Source organism: Arachis ipaensis, chromosome B1 (genome assembly GCF_059453495.1).
Source record: "Arachis ipaensis isolate K30076 ecotype BB chromosome B1, ASM5945349v1, whole genome shotgun sequence".
In the NCBI taxonomy this organism is placed as follows: Eukaryota; Viridiplantae; Streptophyta; class Magnoliopsida; order Fabales; family Fabaceae; genus Arachis; species Arachis ipaensis.
Genome location: NC_142436.1, coordinates 482,350 through 501,466, shown reverse-complemented (window position 1 = coordinate 501,466; position 19,117 = coordinate 482,350). Strand labels below are relative to the sequence as shown.

Below are 19,117 nucleotides of genomic sequence, written 5' to 3'. Positions count from 1 at the left end.
CTAAAATATGATTAGAACAGAAATATTTTTACGTAAAAAAAATTGTTTTGAAAAAGCTATAAATTATAATTTTTTAAAAGATACTTTTATTTTTTATTATTAAAAATTTGTCAAATATACTGAAAAATAATTTTTTATTAAAAATTATAAATTTTGACAGTTTAACGACGCTCAAACAAATTTTAATTCTACTTCGATAATTTAACACGTGAATTTCACGAATGACAAAAAAACCAGTAATAGGACATTGTACAGCAGCAAAATATTCAATGAGATGTCGGTAGCCTCATGAATTTAAGTATTACTAAAATTATATATTCAGTGGCCATAAATCCATAATAACCATATACACCGTGTAGCTTGCATAAAATTGTAATTTACAAAATAGACTAAAATAACAAATAAATTTATGAGAATTTATTCATTGAATAGATTGATTTCTAAAAAAATATTAATAAAATTCTCTAAAATTAGCTCCTACAATTAAAATAAAAGATCTTAATTTGATTTAATTTATCTACCTTTGTTATCCAAAAAATTTTATTGATACCTTTCAGATAGAGTTTTAAGAAAGTTTTACTGGGGACTTGTAAGTAATTTTTTTCACCACCTTAATGAGGTTCACCAACCCACCCTCATTGATCTGAATACTTTGCCTACATAGTTACTGACTTACCGGTTGGGGGGTTCCACGTACTTCCTGTTTTCCATGCTTAGAACGGAATCAATAACCATGGTTACATTTTATGGAATACAGCTCATAATGTAACCATAGTTTAGTAGTTGACGAATGACCATAAAGACCAAAAAGAAAGCACAGTAGTCTTGCATTGCATTATTGGCTCCTCTATCTTCTAGTCTGTGTTGAATCGAAGCAAAGCTAAAGAAAGAGAAATGGCTGCTGCAATTGTGGGAGAAGCGTTGCTCTCAGCTGCTGTGGAAGCTTTAGCAGAAAAGATCACCACTGAGATATCGGAGTTCTATCGGAGCAAGAAACTTGATGAATCACTGCTGAAGAAGCTGAAAGTGACGCTGCTAAGCCTTGATGCTTTTCTAAATGATGCTGAGGAGAAGCAGATCAGCAAGGCTCCTGTGAAGGCATGGCTTGATGAGCTCACTCAAGCTCTCTTTGACGCCGATGACTTGATCGATGACATCGCCACCGAAGCTCTCCGTCGCAAAGTGGAAGCCCGCTATCATCAAAGTGTCGCTGCTAAGGTAACAAAAGAGATTCATTCAATATAATTACAATGAAAAAGTCTAGGGGCTAGCAATTTTAATGAATTTTGGCCAGTATGTAACCAGCAGAGAAAGGTGAGCCATTGGATGAAATCTCACACCAATCTCACACCATCAAATCATCATTGATGACTAGTTGATGGCTAACAATCACAAAAGTTGCTGGCCCTAACATTGCTCAATTACAATACAACTTGCTAGAGAGCTATTCTTTAAACTATCTTTTAGCTAATTTTTTATTATATTACTTTTAAAAAATTAAAATAAACATATTTAAATAAAACTAAAATTCAAAAATTTAATTTTAAATATCCAAATTTATTTTAAACACTTAAATACTAACATGTCCAAAAAGAACCCTTAAAATCCTAAAACATATTTCAATTCTAAAACAGCAAAACACATTAGCAGAATCTTGGGCTTACTCCTCTACACTGCTTCCTTCTCCGCACCGTGCTCATCATCCTTGTCGCTGTTCCCTCTTCTGCGTCGCCTTCCTCTCAACGTCACGCTTCTTCTCCATGCTGCGCTCATTCTAGTCGCTGCGGTCTTCCTCCGCGCGACACTACTCCGTAAAAAGTTCTATCTTTCCGAAATCTATATTTTTTATTAATAAAAAAAATAAAAAAAGAAAATATTAAACACTATAATAACATAGAGAATGGGTTTATTTGAATGAGTTTTTAAAAGAATATATTTTTTTTGAGTTATTTTTTTAAAAAATTTTATAAAAAAATAAAAGTGTTTTTATGTTTGAATATCTTATACAAAAAAAATTTTATTTATTAATTATGTTTAAATATAATAATATATAAATATTTATTTATTTATTATGTAAAAATATATTTTTTAAAAAAAATATTTTAAAAATATATAAATTATAACTTTTTAAAAAAAATGTTTTTTTATTATTTTTATTTTTATTATTCGAAATTTGTCAAATACGATAAAAAATAAAAAATATTTGTCATTAAAAAAATATTTTTTTTTATCAAACAGAATAGTGAAAAAAAAATTATTAACACAGACACATCCAAATACGTGAAACGCATTTCCGACACAGAAGAAGTAGCAACGAGAAAGAGTGCGGCGCAGAAGAGGAGCGCGGCGCGGAGGAAGAGCACGGCGCAGCGACGAGGAGAAAGCGGCGACGAGGATGATGAGCGCGACGCAGAAGAGGAAGCGGCGACGATGATAAGGAGCTCGAAGACAAAGATTCTCTTATGTATTTTGTTGTTTTAGGACTGTGATGTGTCTGGAAATTTCAGGATTTTTTTTAATGTGTAAATGTTTAAGGATTTAAAAAAGATTTGGATATTTAAATTGAAATTCTAAATTTTATATATTGTTTGAATTAAGAGAATATAAAAGAAAAGAAAATGTGAAGGAAAAAAAAGTTGAAAATGTGAGTTTGTTGTTATTTGAATGAGAAAGAATAATTGAGTAAAAGGAAAAAAAAAGGTAGGATCTACTAAAATTTTTTCTTTTCAAAGATAATATGAAAATGAAGGAAAAATGTATAAATAAAAGTAAAATAATTAATTTATTCTTTGATTAATAAAAAATTAAAAGATCTAAGATATTAATGTAATTTTTTCTATTATATATTTTTTTATCCAAAAAAATTATCTCTATTTTTTTACTCATTTTCATTTCATTCAAACAAAGTATTAGTCTTACTTAAATTGTTTTTTGAATTTGTATTTTAAATTTAAAAAAATACTAAATCTATTTAGTTGTGTTTGTTTTATTTTTTAAAATTAATAATAAAATGAGGGTAAATTACTATAATAAATCAAGTGCAAACCAAAATTACCCAGATCCCCCAAAATGAAAAATGCTACCTAAATGTCCCAAATTGCATTTCTATATAAATCGAATTAATTAAATTCAATTTACGCAAACTGGTATTAAATCGAGTCTATTAGATTCGAATTGCATGCAAATGAAAATCTTCCATAAATCGAAGCTAATGGCTTCAAATTCAAACTGCATGTAAATCGAACCTATTAAGTTCGATTTATAATGGTACGTGGCCAGTTAGGTAAATCAAATCCAATAGGATCGATATAGTATATATTACACTATGTGAGTAAATCGAATGCTCTTAACTCAATTTATACATTATTGACGTTTATAAATACGAGCTCAACGTGAAATTTTTACTATAGTAAGATTCACAATGGCTAGTGATGAGAGTTTTGTAGCTCTTGTGCATTATAGAGGGTCCATTAAAAAAAAAACGCGATCAGGTATTAAGTTTACTGAAAAGGACCTGCTGAGTGTTTTTCTCAAACCTTCGACGAGTTTTGCTGAGTTTAAGGATACTATACTCCAGAAACTATAACACCCTAACTTTTAGTACGTCATAATCGTACCAAAAGTAAGGCGTTACTAACTCGTTTTTCTTATTAACTATTTAATATTGAGCCTTTAATTCGATGTCGCTTTAAGAAAATGCCTAAAAAATTTATTTTTATTACTTAAAATCATATATCAAAGATCACTAAGTAATAATAATCACATAGTTATTACTAATAATAAATGTCATACAAACAAATTCAATATAAAACTCGAAAACATTTCCTATCCTTCTGGGTAAAATAAAATCATAATCAAAGAGTTAAATCTCAATTTGGCCCCTAAAATTTAGCCCGATACTCAGAATGATCCCCACAATTTCGTTGGCCCCAATTAGAACCCCAAAATTTGCAATTGTGGCTCCAACTTGCCTCTGCAATCATCTCCATCACCAGAATGCTGATTTGATGCAATTGCATGACACGGTGGACACTACTTAAACGACGGCGCAATTGGTTTCGCGCCCAAACCCTTTGGAAACCACGTCATTTCAGTTTTTTGTGGGTTAAAACTCTCTTTCTTTCCACTACGACGATCATAAGTTGCCAAACATCAAGAAAACATTTACACTACGTGGTTTCCAAAGGGTTTGCGCGCGAAACCAATGCGCCGTCGTTTAAGTAGTGTCCATCATGTCATGCAATTGCGCTAGATCAGCATTTCGGTGACGGAGATGATCGCAGGGGCAAGCTGGAGCCACAATTGTAAATTTGGGGGTTCTAATTGGGGCCAACGAAATTGTGGGGGTCATTCTAAGCATCATGCCAAATTTTAGGGGTCAAATTGAGATTTAACTCCATAATCAAATATATATAGGATGCACGGAGGTGGTTAGTGAATGTTGCTTATGCCAAGACCGATGTCGAGTTTCACTACTGATTTGACATTATTCGTGCTGAAGATCCTGCTATGTGCGACTAGGCTAATCGGATTGACTGTGCACATTGGACTCAGCATCGGGACGAAGGTCGGAGATTTGGGAACATGACTACGAATATATCTGAATGTGTGAACTCAATACTAAAGGGTGTGAGGAACCTTCCAGTCTGTGCGTTGGTGAAGGCCACTTACGAGAGATTGGCCGAGTTATTCGTCCGAAAAGGTAGAGAAGCGGAGGCATAGTTAGGAACCGGACAGCAGTTTAGTCAGCATATGATTAATGCGATTGAGGCAAATCTGAAGGCTTCAAGGTATTTCATGGTGACTTTGTATAACAGAGACAACTCAGAGTTTACTGTGGCAAACTCCACTCCTACAGGGAGTTTTTCACTCGGCACATACAAAGTATCCCTCACCGACCAAACATGTGATTTCGGGTATTTCCAAGCACTTCACTATCCATGTCATCATGTCTTGGCTTACTGTGCATATGCACGCCTAACCTGGTCCACCTACGTACACGAGGTGTATCGCCTAGGGTTCACACCTCCAATTCCTGAGGGGTTTTGGCCATCGTATGATGGTCCGACCGTCACACCTGACCCGGCCAAGAGACGTGCGTCAGAGGGGCGTCCCAGGACCACCAGGATCCGAACCACCATGGATGAGGCTGACCCAAACAGGCCCAAGAGATGTGGGCTTTGCAGACAGCCTGGCCACACACGTAAGAAGTGTCCCTAGAAAGGAGTGGCACTCGGTTCTGCATCTGCCGATAACGTGTAGGGTTCACTTCATTTATTGTATCATGTTATCTTTTATCTGGTATTTATTCACCGTTGTATGGTTTACTTTAGCTTTATTGTAGTGTGTCTAGGGTTTAATTTAAAAGCCATCGTGTCTTGTGTTTTCACAATGTTTAATCTTATTTTACCAGGGATGCTTTCTGTTAAATTTGGTTTGTTTGAGCAATTTGTTTCACCGGATATTGACTTGTATTTTACTAAAGATACATCGTAAAATGTGAAGTAACGAACTCATCTAAAACTGAATACATAACATAAAATGGATTACATGTTTTATTAAAGTTTTGTTAGTATTTTTTCTGACATAACACGACAACAAACTAAAATACATAACTAGCCGACATACATAACTAAAATGGAATATACAACATGGAATGGGAAAAACATGAAATACATAAAACACGATACTAAATAGTCACATCAATCCTCAGAGCAGATGCAATCCGATGAAGCATCGTCGAGGACGCCTGACCCGCCAGACTCTCTCTGCCAGAGGGACATCGTCCTCCTCATCGCCTCGGTCGCCGTCTTTGGCTGCCTTCTGCGGGACAACCTTTGGTGTTCCAGGCTGTGATACGGATGGACCAGGCTGTGATGTACTGGGTGCATCGAACGTAGAGGGGGGTGTCCTGCCCAATGCAAATGTGTCGTCCACAGGTCCGGAAGGAGGCTCATTTATGTCCACATCAACCTGAGCCTAGGATCCAACTACTCGGGACCTGCGTCTGGCAAGCTCATATTCCTGCATGATTATGTTGATCTCATCAAGAAAATGTGACCCACCAAACTCCACGTCAAGGCCCTCACTGCCCATCAGCTCGGACAGCATCTGACCTAGGCTAATATATGTCTGATGCTCAGCCAAACTATCGTCACACGTAGGAACCCAAACGAAATAGTCTCCAAATTCGCGACCAGGGACACTGCCGCCTACGTCAGGTCCCCCACCCACTCCACCGCCTACATGGCTCCCCTCCACTCCCTCAGGTTGACCATGACTGATATCCCTGCTAAATCCCCCACTACCAGCCCTACCACTTACACCATGCTATCCTCCCCTGAACCCCCTAAACCACCACCACCACCACCTCCCCCACCTCCGTGACTATCGTCCGTACCTCTGTCATCGCCGTCACCACCATCGTCGTCCTTACCGCTACTTTCATCCTGCCCGCCTCTACCTCTGCTTCCTCCTCGACCACGACCATGACCTACAGCTCCTCGCACCCCACGACCCCTCCCACCACGCCTCCCATGACCCCTCCTCTCCATCACATCGATGGCCTCCTCTAACCATATCCACTCATGCTGGCTCGATCGTGTCCCAACACGCTGCCTTCGTGCAATTCGACGGTTGTCTGGGACATCTGGCACATGATCCATGTGAGGGACTCGTCCAGGACCCCGCTCTATCGCCTGAGCTGGAATCGTAGCAGCCCTGGGATCACCTAGGAGAAGCTCCAGCGACAAGAACCTCCTGCCGTACTGATACCACCAATCCAGGTACTCATGGGAAGGTCATGGATCCGCAACCACGTCAAACTGTAGCACATGTTGCGCCCTGTTGGCCCAATGCAGGTCCAACTCTGTAGCGTATAAGAAAACCAACGATTTCTGCCTCTCCCATTCTTCGACATCAGAAAATCTATGTTCAAGGAAGCACGAGGTCTACCCTGAACCCCACCAAACTGCGGCAGCATCGGATCTACCGGATGCCACTCAATGACAGCGAAATAGATCAACGTTGTCGCAGCCCTCCACAACGACATATGACGTGGCTCTAAGATCTCGGGGTGAACCACCTGAACAACCTCCGGCAAGCTATATGGCATCCACAAGAACGTGCATATAAGTAGTTATCGTGAGTCACCATAAATAGTAAAATATGCAAATACTAATCTAGTTATGTTAGATTGAAACCAAATGATACTTACATTCCCGGGCTGGAGTAAATCTATCCTAACTCTCCAATGCGCTACACGAGGCCCCTTGTCACTCAACATTGGCTGATAACCTAGCCATCTGAAATACACAACATTTAATTAAAAATAAAGTAAACACTCATATCATTAGAAAGATGATGCATAGTTAAATGGAGAGTACCTAGACGCCAACGGCCAATAGAAGACATTGAATCCGTCTGGCCGGAAATCAGGGATTCTCCAAAAGATCCACGACTGGAGAAGCTGTAGTGGACCGGCCAATTTGACGACATTTCTGTTTGCCACATGGCATATGCACCTGAATAGCCATGACAGTGCAGCTGACCCTAGCTATATTGACCCATGTCCTCTAGCCTGGCAATATAGGGTAGCCAACGAATGTGGAGATGGGTACCGGACTTATCCCCGAACAACTGTGTAGATAGGAGTATCATGATATATGCACGGGCATACCTCCTAACCGTCTCATCGTCTGCCCCCTGCGGTAGCTCACTAAATGTCTTCTGAAACCATCTACACTTCACCATGAACTTCTCGATGTAGTTCGCAAGAGGCAAAACACCCAACAACTCCTCAAACTATACCCACACTGGCCGACCCCCCTGAATATGTTGCGCAAGGTCCGTAAGGCATCCACTGACATACTGGCCGTCGATCGGGAGCCCTAACTAGTATGCCACATCTTGGAGTGTAATCGTGCACTCCTCGAACGGCATGTGAAAAGTGCGTCTCAGGCCGTCATCTCTCTACGAATGCGTTGACCAATGGCTCGTTCAGTCGAAACTATGTCTCGTTAAGTCTTGCAAGATGGTATAACCCTGCCATCTGCAAGTACGGAACGATCCTATCGCCCAACGGCATACCGTATTGCCGTCTCATGCTTCTAATGCAGCGTTGGGGCTGCACATAGATAGAAAATTCCTTATCACAATTGTCACAATACAATTTTCAATGCATAAAAATCTGAAAACGATAATCATGGCATGATCTAACTTTAAAAACTTGTTTACAGTATAGCCCAAAATTTAGTAATCGAACCAAACACAAAATCCTTAATAACTCATGAACATGTTCCAAAAAAAAAAATAATAATAATAACCTTATACCCAAAGCATTTATTTCCACACATTTACACATACAATTCAAAAATATTAAAAAACTGAAAAAATCTAACATATCATAACATTTCTAAACATAATTATCTAACTCAGAAAATCAAGATTACAAAAAATATTTATATTACTTTTTTCAAAGAATTCAAGAAATTTATAGCTATCGCTACTCATAAACCAAGTCTCGTTGCACATAAGACTAAGAACTTCAAAAATCTAACATAACCTACATTCCAAAACAGCCTTATTAAGTACCATTTCAACTTATCAAAATCTAACAACCTAATAGCTTACTACTTCTAACATACACTTGTATTACAATGTTTTCCCCTATTCTCTAATTAAAGACCCTAACTAACTATCACACGATTTATGTTAACATTACTAGAATGACTAATCTATGTTCAAAAAGGAAAAAATTTTTCACTAACCTCGAGGTGGATGGCGCCAGCAATATGAGCGACTCCATCTAGCCGATATAGACGATTCGGATCGTCTTCCATGTGTCCAGCCTCGATTTTCCCTTGGTGGCTTTCCGAAAATTTCGGATCTGGATGGTGGGATTGGGTGTGGGGTTTGTATGTTTTGTAGTTCAAATGAATGAAATTCGATTTGTATATATAGCAACATTGCCTTTAAATCGAATCCATTAGATTCGAACTACTTGAGAGAAAAGTTGCTTGTAAATCGAATCTATGGGTTTCGATTTACATAAACCACTAAATCGAAACCATTGACCTCGATTTACCATGGGTAGCTGTTTCACGTATACAATTCGAACTTAATGGGTTTGATTTACATGCATATTGAAATCGAACTTAATGGGTTCGATTTACATACAATTTGAATTCGAATAGCTTCAATTTATGGAAAATTTCTATTTGTATACAATTCGAATCTAATAGATTCGATTTAGTACTAGTTTACATAAATCGAATTTAATTAATTCGATTTATATAGAAATGCAACTTGGGACATTCAAGTAGCATTTTTTATTTTGAAGAATCTAGATAATTTTAATTTGCACTTGGTTTATTACAGTAATTTACCCATAAAACAATAACTAAAGAAATAATTTAAAAGATACCTCATTGAATTATTAATTTGCAGCTAATAACTAAATATTGTTAGGTAAAACTTTTTTTTAATCAATATGAAAAGCTTTTTTAAAAGTATCTTAAATTTTTTATTTTAAATCTTATGTTATAAATTTAAACACTAAAGATAATTAATATTAATTTTTTATTTTTTATACTTTTTATGATAATATAAATTTCTAAGTCTCGACTTAGAGCCTATATTCACCATTAAGTATTTATCAAAAACAAAAATAATAAATATATATAAAAATTAAATTAATCATTATATATTATTTAATTTAAAGCAAATGATAATTAAATTTTTTAATTTATTCTCAATATATTTTACTATAATAATATGGTTATTAATTTTTAGTGTATGCATAATTTTATAAAAGGAATTAGTGTTTTTACCCATAATAACATTATGAGAATACAAGTATTTTAAAGTTACGTCGGCTTTATCCTGATATTATAGATTATGACAAAAGATTTGCAAAAATGTCATAGAGGACAAAAGTTTTTATTGACTAAAAATCAGGGTCTTCATAGATAAAAAAAAAAAATAAGCATTTTAGTTATTGTTTTTATGTGAAAGAATTTAATTTTTTACTAATAATTAATTTTAACATTATTCATTATCTAAAAACTGAAAGAATTTAATTTGTATACTTTTATATTTGATTAGGTATTAATTTTGTTGCACAAATAAAAATAATATTCTCTCTCTCTCTCTCTCTCTATATATATATATATATATATATATATATATATATATATATATATATATATATATATATATATATATATATATTAGTATAAAAAAATTATATTGATAGTTAAAAAATTTACTCAAAATTAATTTTTTTGAAACAATTGAATCTTGATTTAAATTATTAATCACTATATTAATATTCTCTCCAAATTATATGTAATAAATATTTGAAGGAAGAGAAGTGACAATATATTAGAAAGATAAGCAGTGAAAATTTATAACTAAATAAAAAAAATAAAAAATATGCATATAATAATATATTATTTTATGTGAATAATATTATGGAATTATTTTTTAGTTATATTTAATTATAAATTTAATATATTTATAAATTTCTTTAAATTATATTATTTTATTAATTTTATTTTTTATAGAATAGAAAGGTAGAGAGAGAAAAGAAAGAGAAAGATAAAGATAAAGATAACGAAGGAGAAAGGGAGTTTGTTAATTTTAAAAAAATTAATTTTATTTTAATTGTAATAAAAATATATATCGTGACACATTTTGATTTATCAAATTAGTAATATAAAACATAAATTATAAATTATATATAGAGTGGGAAAGATAAAGAGAAATACAGAAAAAGAGAAAGGTAAATAAGAGAACGGAGGAAGGGAGATTATTAATTTTAGAAATAAATATTTTATTTTGATTTTAATTAGAGAGTGTTATGTGATATATTTGAATTTTTTTTTGTTAAATTAGTAAATTTTATTTTAATTGTAATTAAAAAAATTATATTGCATATTTTGATTGTCAAATTTGTAATTCGTCATTAATAATGATATATAAAAAAGATATAGTAAGTAAAGAAATGAGAGATAGAGAAAGGGGAGAAAGTGAAAGAGACAACTCTTTAATTTTAGAGAAAAGAAGAAAAAAATTTGATTTCAATTATAATAAAAAGTGATATATAATGCATATTAATAATAAAATTAGTAATATATAATAAAATATATAATAAATTATTAGTTAAAAATTAGTATTATTTCTTAATTTTGGGAGTGTAGCCACTCCCTATTAGTTACATTCTTATATCTTCTTCTAGAACAAAAATCGATCATTTTATTTTTTGTTAATTGATGTTATAAAATGTTTTTTCTTATCATATATTTTCTAGTGAGACTAACAAAAATCATATAAAAAAATATGTTGTAGAGTAAAAAATCATACTTCATAAAACAAATTAAAAAGAGTCATTCATTTTTTCTAAAACTACTCTCATATCTCATAACACAAACTTTTAGGATATTTTGGAATTGAACAAATGAAGTTAGCACGTGAATTCTTGTTTTCCTAAGCATGTCTATTTTTATTGGTTTTCGGTTGTGGTTGATTATTGTTACTCTATATTGGATTTGGATAACTTACTTTTTTAGGATTTTATTTTGTGGTTGGATTGGTAAACTACTAAATACGGATAAAAATAAGAATAAAGACTTAACCCGATTTTTATTTAAAAAAAAAAATAGATGTTTCGACTTTTAATTTTTTTATTTTAAGATAATACAAGTTTTTTGTTAAAAAATTTGTTAAATAATAATAAAAAGTAATTTTATGAAAGTTTAATTTATAAATTTGTGAGGGTTTAAAATTTTCACAAATTTTTTTTAACAATATATTCAATCATAATCATTACTACCACTATCTTTTTCGTCTTTATTATTATCACTTTTACTTTTATTATTTCTATTATGTAACCATATTTTATCATCGTTATTATCTCTTCTATTGTTATTATCACTAATACAAATATCATCAATATTAATATTATCTTATTTGATTTTTTATTTGATGCTATTTTTTCTTTAAAAAGTCTTTGTATTGTAATTATTTTTCTTTCTGCGTTATCATTTTTAGTGATAGTCTTTCTCTACTTAACCACTGTCCTAAAAAAATTTTTTAAAAATAAATTTATTAATAATTTATGAAAATTTAAAACTCCTACAAATTACAAATAAAATTTTTTATAAACTAATTTTTTGTTACTATTTAATAATTTTTTTAATTAAAAAGTCGTATTATTCTAAAATAATAAAAAAAAAGAGTTGAGAATCGAAATATTCTTTTGAGGGATAATCTTTTCTTGTATAACATTGATGAATCATAGTGGCTGAAATATCAGTCTGTGAGATCAATTCAACCTAAAGAATTGAATACTATAATGGATGTACAAAACTCTTTTATCCACGCCAAATTTCAAAAATGTTGTTTATGATACCAAAAGAAATTTCTCACCTTTTTTTTCTTTTAAAGTCTTGTAAACAAATGTCTCATTCAAATACAACAATAAAATATTTTAATTATATTTATAATTTAATTTTAAAATTTAATTTTAATATATTAACAGTAAAAAATATTTTACATATTAGTTTAATATTTAAATTATATTTATTTTTTAATTAATTATTTACACAATTAATATAAAAAATAATTATTTTTATTGACATAATACATATAATAGTATTTTACATTAAATCGTGCCTTAAAATTAAACTCTTGTATTTGTATAAAAAAATCAGGGGAATATATAAATAATGTCACCATCAAATTGATAAAACTCTCTCTTCTTATTTACACTTTCATATCTTATACAAAATTATCCTCAACTCTTATTTTCTTAATTAAATATATGAAAAAAAGAAATAACTAAGGTGTTTGTTACGGTACGAAAATAAATTCATACGTACCGATACGTTTAAAATATGGACAAATAATAACAAGCCACGTAAAATTTATTTTTCACATCAATATTTAATTTTTGTTTTTTAAAATATATATTATAATCACTTTTACTAATACACCCATTTAATTAAATAAAAATAAAAAAAATATTTTTTATTTAATTTTATAAAAAATCTTAAACATTTTTTTTATTTAATTAGACAAAAATATCCTTTTAAATTAATGAAATTTTAGAATTTAATTAATCCTAATTTTATAGTTTCAAATAATTTAAACAAGAAAACAAAAACATATTAAAAAAACGAAAAATCAAAATTTCTTCATCTTCTTCAATTTCTTTAATCATTCGTGTCCCCTCTAAACAAAACATATCAAAAAAATAAAAAATTGATCGTTCTTCATCTTCTCCAATTACCCTTCTGAAACAAAACAGTGAAAATTCCAAACCAAAACCCTAGGTTCTTTGCCTGATTATTAATACGATGAAAAAACCAAAGAAACCAAATCAGGCGGTGGAGGATCCCAAGTCCTAATACGAGGCCAATAACAACGAGAAGGGTGACAATGAACATGAAGATCTTAGTTGCTTTTCCAACGTAGCAAATCATTGTGTGTGTTGTGTGAATCTGAAAGGCGATTTTGTTCTCCGATGCAGAGACGGACGGTGTGGGTCTTATTGGAATCTTTTTCGTCTTTTTCTCATGGTTGTTTTGGAAGAGAAACAAGAGTGCTGCGAGAAGCTGCTTATAATACGATTGATTTGGTTTCTTTGGTTTCTTCATCGTATTAATAATCAGGTAGCGGCAAAGAACCTAGGTTTTGGTTTGAAATTTTTATTGCTTTGTTTCAGAGGGATAATTGGAGAAGATGAAGAACAATTGATTTTTTGTTTCTTTGATATATTTTGCTTAGAGGGGCACGAATGATTAGAGAAATTGGAGAAGACGAAGAAATTTTGATTTTTTGTTTTTTAATATATTTTTGTTTTGTTGTTTAAATTATTTGAAACTATAAAATTAGGATTAATTGAATTCTAAAATTTCGTTAATTTAAAAGGATATTTTTGTCTAATCAAATAAAAGAATGATGTTTAAGATTTTTTATAAAATTAAATAAATTTTTTTTTTTAGTTTTATTTAATTAAAGGGGTGTATTAGTAAAGTGGTGATATAATATATATTAAAAAAAAACAAAAATTAAATGTTGATGTGGAAAATAAATTTCACATGGATTGTTATTATTTGTCCATATTTTAAACATATAGATACGTATAAATTTATCATCTTACCGTAGCAAACACCAATAACTAATGGTTAAAAAGTTTAAGAACTAATCAAATCAAAATAAAACCTGTTTTTTCTTTTTCTTTGTCTGTGATAAGATCGCTACACATCGCTAAAGAAAACTATATATCAAAATCTAGTGCCATAAGCATAATGTATCTAGTTTTCATGTTATTTAGATATTAGTTCTTCCATTGAATTTGTTTATCAAGGATTATAGCGACTAAATGAGTTATTTATTGGAAAGTTAAAGAAGCAAGTGTAGAGCTTCGGAAAGTAAATATTCGAGCTTTTATTGTGATGATAAGAAATTATATTTGTACCACTCTTTAATATATCATTAAGTTTATATCAATTATTTTAAATGCAAAGGAATTCGATAATCATGTTTTTGTGCAACTTAGGTGCGGAAGGTCCTCTCCTCTACTTTCAAGTGGCCTTACCGAGAGATGAATTCTCAGATGCAGAAATTGTTTGAAGAATTAGAGCACTTTGCAGAGAGAGCAGACAACCTTCGACTGGAAAAAGATGCTTCTGTCAATGTTTCGCGTGCAACACCTACAACTGCTGCTTTTGATGATTCTGCTATTTGTGGAAGAGCTGATGAAAAACAGAATCTTGAAGAGTATTTGCTGTCAGAAGATGCCGTTGATGATGGTGGAAATAGAATAGGAGTGCTTGCCATTGTTGGCATGGGAGGACTTGGAAAAACAACTCTTGCTGCACTCCTATACAATGATTCTCAAGTTAAAGATAAGTTTGATGTGAAAGCATGGGCATCTGTTTCCAAAGATTTTGATGTTGTCAAGCTGGCAAAATCTCTTCTTGAATCTGTCACGTCTGCAGCACCAAATTTGGATAACTTCGATACCTTGCGAGCAGAATTGCAAAATAACTTGTCGGGTAAAAAGTTTCTGCTTGTGCTGGATGATATATGGAATGCAGGGTATGTTGATTGGACCAACTTAATGCCCATTTTTAATGTTGGGAAAACGGGAAGCAAAATCATTGTCACAACACGACATGAAAATGTTGTGGATGCTGTAAGACCTACGAAGACCTGCTTTCTCAAACCACTGGCCGATGAAGATTGTTGGACTTTGCTTTACAAACATGCACTTCCAGCACACAGATGCACTGAACTGTCATCCAACCTTGAAGATATTGGTAGAAAAATTGCCAAAAAGTGTGGTGGCTTGCCATTAGCTGCAGTTGCTTTGGGGGGTCTTCTTGGCACAAAGGTATCAAGCGAGCACTGGACTAAAGTCTTAAACAGCAACATTTGGAATCTTACAGTGAAAGACGTGCAGCCAGCTCTTCTTTTGAGCTATCATTTCCTTCCAGCTTCTTTGAAACAATGCTTTGCTTATTGTGCAATTTTCCCAAAGAACTCGATGCTGCGAAAAGAGAAGTTAGTTCAACTATGGATGGCTCAAGGCTTTGTTACTGTGCCCCAAGATAAGAAAAGCATTGAAGAAGTAGGAGATGAATATTTTGATGAACTAGTGGCAAGGTCATTGATACGACGTTCTGTGGAAGGGCAACACTTTGAAATGCATGACCTCATCAACGATTTGGCAACCATGGTTTCTTCTCCATATTTTAAGAGGTGCGAGGATCAAAAGGCCGTTGAAAATCTAAACAAAATTCGTCATTTATCTTATGATAAAACTATGTTTAACCATTTTGACGAACTTCATTCCCTTCATGGATTGAAAGGCTTACGTACACTCATAGCATTACCATTTTATGCTCCGTACCAGCGCCATTACCTAGCGAACGGGGTATTGCATGAGTTGCTAGCATTGAAACAGTTGCGGGTGTTATCCCTGTCACACTACTTGAATATCACTGTTTTGCCAAATTCTATTGGCGATTTAAAGCACTTGCGATACCTAGATCTATCTTGCAGTGGAATTGAAAGGTTGCCTCCTGCAATATGCAAGCTCTACAATCTACAGACCTTGTTGTTATCTTATTGTGTTGCTCTTACTGAGTTGCCTGAGGAGATGGGAAAATTGGTGAATCTACGCCACCTTGCTATTGATTATTGTTGGGCTCTTACTAAGTTGCCTGAGGAGATGGGAAAATTGGTGAATCTACGGCGCCTTGATATTCATGGTACTGAATTGCAGGAGATGCCCGTAGAGATAGCCAAACTAGAAAATCTGCAAACTCTGAGTGGTTTTATTGTCAGCAAACAACAACATGGACTTAAGCTTGCAGAAATGAGAAAATTTCCTCATTTACAAGGTAAACTCTGCATCTCAAAACTAGAAAATGTTATTGATCCGTCTGATGCTTGTCAAGCCAATTTGAAGGAGAAAAAGCAAATTGAGGAGTTATCATTGGAATGGAGTGATTCCATTTTGGAAGACTCTCATCAAGTTGTACTTGAACATCTGCAGCCCTCAACAAATTTGAAGAAATTGACCGTTAAAGGCTATGGTGGAACTTGTTTCCCAAATTGGTTGGGTGATTCCTCGTTTGGCAACATAGTGAGTTTGAGGATTAAAAATTGTGATCATTGTTCTTCATTGCCACCTCTTGGACAACTACATAGTCTAAAAGAACTCTTCATTTCGGATATGAGATCAGTGAAGAGTATTGGGTCTGAATTTTACGGAGGTAATACCCCTTCATTCCAACCGTTTCCCTCGTTGGAGACTTTGAGTTTTGAGTGGATGGCAGAGTGGGAGGAATGGAACATGATAGATGGTATAACTACTGAGTTCCCCCGTCTATCACACTTATCTCTGGGTTTCTGTCCGAAGCTGAAAGGAACTTTACCCAGCAATCTTCCTTGCTTGGTTACACTTGATGTACGGGATGGTAGTGAGTTTTCAGGAGAAGTGGATAACAGACACATAATGAGACCATTGAATCTATTCAATTTTAACTCTCTTCAACAATTAACTCTCTTTCAAATTCGTTCTCTGACGTCCTTCCCGAGCAATGGTCTGCCCAAAGCGCTAAAGACACTTTCTATCCAATGTTGTCAGAGCCTTGAATTCCCAAGTCATGAGTTCCTTCATAGTTGCAAGGCACTTGAGGAATTGGTGATATCGAGTAGCTGTTGCTCGCTGACGTCATTTCCCTTAGGTTCTCTCCCTGTGCTCAAGCGTCTTGTACTCAGGCGATGTGAAAATTTGAAATCAATTTCAATTTTGGAAGAAGAAGCAGCAGGCCAATCTCTCATGTTTCTTGAACATCTCGAAGTAGATGAGTGTCCTGAACTGGAGTCGATTTCCCTACTCGATTTGTGCACTCCTAACCTGAGTTATTTTTGCGTAGGAAAATGCGACAAGATGAATTCATTACCAGAACCAATTAATAATCTCAGTGGCCTCCAATCATTATATATTTGTGATGTTCCGAATTTGGAATCTATTGCAAAAGAGGGTTTGCCTATCAATTTAAGGACACTTGGTGTCGGCAATGAAGAAGGGGTTTATTGCAATACAGATATCACCAAGTGGGGCTTGGACCGACTCACTTCTCTTTCATATTTGAAAATTAAAGGTGAGTATCTGGTTAAGAAGCTGATGGAAATACAAGTGCCTCTGTTGCCCAATTCTCTTGAGTTTCTGAGAATAGAAGGTGCACGTGAAATACAACATTTGGATGGCAAGTGGCTTCAGCATCTCACCTCTCTCAAAACTCTTGGGTTGTATAAATGTGACAAGCTCAAGTCACTGCCAAAAGAAGGGCTGCCTTCCTCAATTTCAAGTCTATACATTTCGAGTTGCCCAATGTTAAAAGCAAATTATGAGAGAAAGAAAGGGAAAGAGTGGCCCCAGATTGCTTACATCCCACTCATACATTCTGATTGGTAACTTTCTACATAGCCTGCCCCTTGCAAATCCATGCCTCAACATATTCTTTTTATTTTTATTCTTTCAATTGTATTCCTGTTACTAGATTTCATTTTGTTGCGTTTGCATAAATGTGTTTAATATGCATAAACTAGTTGATAAGTTTTAGAGCAAAGTAGTTTGATCGAATCTCAATTTTAAATTTGATGAGGATGAGAAAGGTTTTCACTTTGATTTGATTCCTGCTGTACACTTCTGTTGCAACTTGCAAGTGACATTGCCACTCTGCGAGACTGTACTGAATTGCTAGTTTAGTTTGTCTTCATGAAGAGACTCTTCTATACTTTGTGTAACGTTTTCTTTTTCCAAGCATAATAATTGAAAGCTATTTTGACTTAATCTGTAGACACCATAAGTATAAGAATTTTCAAATTCAAATATTTTTTATCATATCAACAACAAAAGTGTTTAATTCTTTTCACAAAAAAAAAAAAAGTGTTTAACTCAGCTATTCACCCTTTTAATAATTTTAAAAGCACAAACATCCGATTGAATAACAATATTTTTAAATTCCTTTAACTAAATTGGCTAGATCTTGAGAATACTCAAATGAAAACTTTTGTGAATGAATCTTTCTAATGCATCTGGTACAAATCTAAAACTATTTGGCAACTGAAAATAAATAAATTTCTTTGGGGACATCCGAAGAGATTAAATGGCTACTTTTGTGAACTTGGCAACAAAAAATCCACTAGTTTGAGATGTTAAGGGGTCAAATCGCCATGTTTTTGGTATTCCACCACTTTTGCAAGGCCAATTTCGGGCACCATCTATCTCTGCCAACTCTGCATAATAATTTTAAACATCAGAAAAGAAAAAACCTCAACAATATGTATGTCGTATAATAACTATTTTGAAAGATATGAAAACAAATAAATACATTATACATAGCATAAGTGAACAACCACCACCAACTCCAAGCACTGCCCTTTGGGGTTGGTTTAATTGGGACGACAATATAGTATAGTATCATAAACCATGTTTATAACACTAGACCAAAAAAATAAAAAGCATGGTAAAGCTGCTAAAAATATCATATTAGATTATTAGTAATATATGGTTGACGCTTCATACATAGAGGCA

At 33.4% G+C, this 19,117-nt stretch overlaps 2 protein-coding genes across 2 annotated transcripts in view; one reads left to right on the top strand and one right to left on the bottom strand.

Annotated features, from left to right (window-relative positions):
• Window positions 1–806: 806 nt before the first annotated feature.
• On the top strand, window positions 807–18,297 carry LOC148575522 (putative disease resistance RPP13-like protein 1). The gene is made up of 2 exons (XM_088500729.1): window positions 807–1,218; window positions 14,564–18,297. Exons 1-2 carry the CDS (start codon window positions 895–897, stop codon window positions 17,993–17,995), a joined length of 3,756 nt encoding a protein of 1,251 aa, XP_088356855.1. The 5' UTR covers window positions 807–894; the 3' UTR covers window positions 17,996–18,297.
• Window positions 14,436–19,117, bottom strand: part of LOC107647833 (uncharacterized) — a 6,858-nt gene continuing 2,176 nt past the window's right edge. Inside the window, exon 6 of the mRNA XM_088502192.1 lies at window positions 14,436–18,819. Coding sequence (XP_088358318.1) covers window positions 18,686–18,819 — 134 coding nt within the window. The 3' untranslated portion in view covers window positions 14,436–18,685. The remainder of the gene's footprint in view (window positions 18,820–19,117) is intronic.

Coding starts and splice junctions, on each gene's coding strand:
- LOC148575522 (XM_088500729.1), top strand. CDS start 895: ATGGCTGCTGCAATTGTGGGAGAAGCGTTGCTCTCAGCTGCTGTGGAA. Junction 1,219..14,563: donor ATCAAAGTGTCGCTGCTAAG/GTAACAAAAGAG, acceptor TGTGCAACTTAG/GTGCGGAAGGTCCTCTCCTC.